The 3082-nt window shown below is 43.7% G+C and overlaps 1 protein-coding gene across 2 annotated transcripts in view; it reads right to left on the bottom strand.

The window, feature by feature from the left end:
- Positions 1 to 3082, bottom strand: part of LHFPL3 (LHFPL tetraspan subfamily member 3) — a 583489-nt gene that overhangs the window by 42569 nt on the left and 537838 nt on the right. The window contains exon 3 of one of the 2 annotated variants that reach the window (XM_055085071.1): positions 842 to 881. The exons of the other annotated variant lie outside the window; for it this stretch is intronic. Coding sequence (XP_054941046.1) covers positions 865 to 881 — 17 coding nt within the window. The 3' untranslated portion in view covers positions 842 to 864. Of the gene's footprint in view, positions 1 to 841; positions 882 to 3082 lie in introns of those variants that run through there. 2 annotated transcript variants of the gene reach the window in all.

The following is a 3082-nucleotide window of genomic DNA, read 5'->3' as shown; positions in this document are numbered from 1 at the left end:
CCACGGCACGCGGGATCCTCCCGGACCGGGGCACGAACCCGCGTCCCCCGCATCGGCAGGCGGACTCTCAACCACTGCGCCACCAGGGAAGCCCAAGTTTTTCACATACAGAATTTGTGTGTGTGTGTGTGTGTATGGGTGTGTACAATGAAGGGTCAATAACCCATATTTGGCTTAGAAACCATGATCCTTTCTCACTGATAATCACAGGTTTGTTCAATATATGTATATGTGTCCATCATATACACAGGTACAGAGAAAACAATAAACAAATGAGAAGATGACCACTTTTCTCCGTGGCTCATTTTAGCCCTGTTGCATGGTATTTATTCTCACAGAGCATTCACTCCTGCAAAGGCTCACAGAGCAATAATCCGTTTAGGCTGGTGGTCCCAGAAGAACACTGCACAGCAGAGATGCAATGGGTGCCACAGCCTGCATGAGGGGCCTACACACGTTTCTGCTCTGTGGAGTAGAATGTTGCTGTGAGAACGTGGACACTAGCCCAGAAGCCTAAAATCTGACAATACGAGGGCTCACTGTCAGAGAACAATAACAAAACGCATTCCCCAGGTGTCCCCAGCTCCTTCCCGGGGAGATGCCAGGCAGACAGCGGCAAGTTCTCTAGGGATTGTGGGAGAGAGAAATACAAATACAAAATCAGGAACAAAGACATAAGCTCTACGGCTTAAGAGCGACGGTTGCGACGGTTCATGCGGCCCCAGGGGCAAGCGGCGAAAGCGGGAACCAGAACAGCGGAGAAAACATGCGGGGATGGTAGGCGGAAGCGCACAAAACACAGTCGGGCCCAGAGGAGCCATGCTCACACTTACATGGCGTGGTCTCACACTACCTTAGTGTGCTTTAAGCATTTCCATCATCTGAGAGTTTAGGAGGGAAAAACAGAAGAGTTAAAGGTACAATAAATTAAGAGCTTGCACTTTATTTTTAAAGGTTAATAATAACGGTGTCAGTCCTGGCCATCCGATTCCTAGTGTGAAGAGCAATACGTGTGACGATTCATAGTGGTGAGAGGCACAATTCTGAGAGCCAGACCCTGGTTTCATATCTTGGTTGTGCCACTTGTAGTTGCGTGACTCTGTGTAAGTGTCTTACCTTTCCATGCCTCAGCTTCCTCATATGTAAAGTGGGTCTAACAGTACCACTTACCTCATAAGACTGTGGTGAGGATGGAATAAATTAATACATGTAAAATACTTGAACAGTCCTATTCAAGACTAAGCATCATCTAAGTATTGGTTATCACCGTTGTTATTTTGATCTTCAGCTTCCTCAGGCAATACCACCCAGAGTAGATGATCAAAAGTTTACAGAAAGCTAAGGACTTGGTGAGAAATTTAGATGCTCAATAAGAAAAACAACTGAAGAAATCAAACATTCAGGAGAAAAAAAGACAAAGTTAGAAACGCAAGGGTTGAGCAATAGTTTCTGTGTTGTTATAATTCCTTGAGGGTGTCATTTCAAATTCCAAAGCAATTCAGAGTAGCTTTTTAAGAAAGATAAATAAAAATCAATGGCACACACACAGATCGATTAGAACCCTGAGGCCTGGTTCATGTTGGACAGTTCCAGGCTGTGGACACATCATCAGGTGTTAACCTTTGCACTGATGGCATCTAACATGTGCTAACTTGCTTCTGCCCAGTGCCTCACACAGGAAGCGAATTGCTCAAAGGTGCCAGCGCAAGGATTCTGGGTCATGAGTACCAAGTCATACAGAAGGACAGACTCCTCTATTCTTTCCCAGAACCATTCTGTCATCTTTGATTTCACTTGGCAGGATACTGTGGTACAGGAAAATATGGGACCTTAGCCTGAAAGGAACCTGCAAGTAAAGTGCTCTGAGGATAACCTGGGCTGAGTCTGCCTTTGCTGATTACACTCTGAGTCCCTGGGTGGCCAGGACCAGTGCCCTGCTACTGCTTTACTTGCCCCCAGCGTGAATCCCCTCCCCCACCTCCATCTCCTACTGGTGCATCTGCACACGGAGACAGGTCTTATTTTAAAACATGTGGCAGATGGACAAGGGGCACATGAAAAGATGCTCAACATCACTAATTATTGGAGAAATGCAAATCAAAACTACAATGAGGTATCACCTCACACCGGTCAGAATGGCCATCATTAAAACATCTACAAACAATAAATGCTGGAGAGGGTGTGAAGAAAAGGGAACCCTCTTGCACTGTTGGTGGGAGCGTAAATTGATACAGCCACTATGGAGAACAGTATGGAGGTTCCTTAAAAAACTACAAATAGAGCTACCATACAACCCAGCAATCCCACTACTGGGCATATACCCTGAGAAAACCATAATTCAGAAAGAGTCATGTACCATAATGTTCATAGCAGCGTTGTTCACAAGAGCCAAGACATGGAAGCAACCTAAATGTTCACTGACAGATGAATGGATAAAGATGATGTAGTAAATATATACAATGGAATATTACTCAGCAATTATAAAGAATGAAATAATGCCATTTGCAGCAACATGGAGGGACCTGGAGACTATCATACTAAGTGAAGTAAGTCAGACAGAGAAAGACAAATATCTTATGATACCCCTTATATGCAGAACCTAAAAAAAATGATACAAATGAACTTATTTACAAAACGGAAATAGACTCACAGATTTAGAAAAAGAACGTTATGGTTACCAGTGGGGAAGGGTGGCAGGGAGGGAGAGACTGGGAGTTTGGGATTGACATATATACACTGCTATATTTAAAAGAGCTAACCAACAAGGACTTACTGTATAGCACAGGGAACTCTACTCAATATTCTGTAAAAACCTAAATGGAAAAAGAACTTGAAAAAGAAAAGATACATGTATATGTATAACTGAATCACTTTGCTGTGTACCTGAAACACAATATTCTTTTTTTTTAACATCTTTATTGGAGTATAATTGCTTTACAATGGTGTGTTGGTTTCTGCTGTATAACAAAGTGAATCAGCTATACATATACATATATCCCCATATCTCCTCCCTCTTGCGTCTCCCTCCCACCCTCCCTATCCCACCCCTCTAGGTGGTCACAAAGCACCGAGCTGATCTCCC

The sequence above is a fragment of the Physeter macrocephalus genome, chromosome 5 (genome assembly GCF_002837175.3).
Source record: "Physeter macrocephalus isolate SW-GA chromosome 5, ASM283717v5, whole genome shotgun sequence".
NCBI lineage: Eukaryota > Metazoa > Chordata > Mammalia > Artiodactyla > Physeteridae > Physeter > Physeter macrocephalus.
The sequence above is the reverse complement of the archived record's forward strand: the minus strand, read 5'-3'. Positions and strand labels throughout refer to the sequence as shown.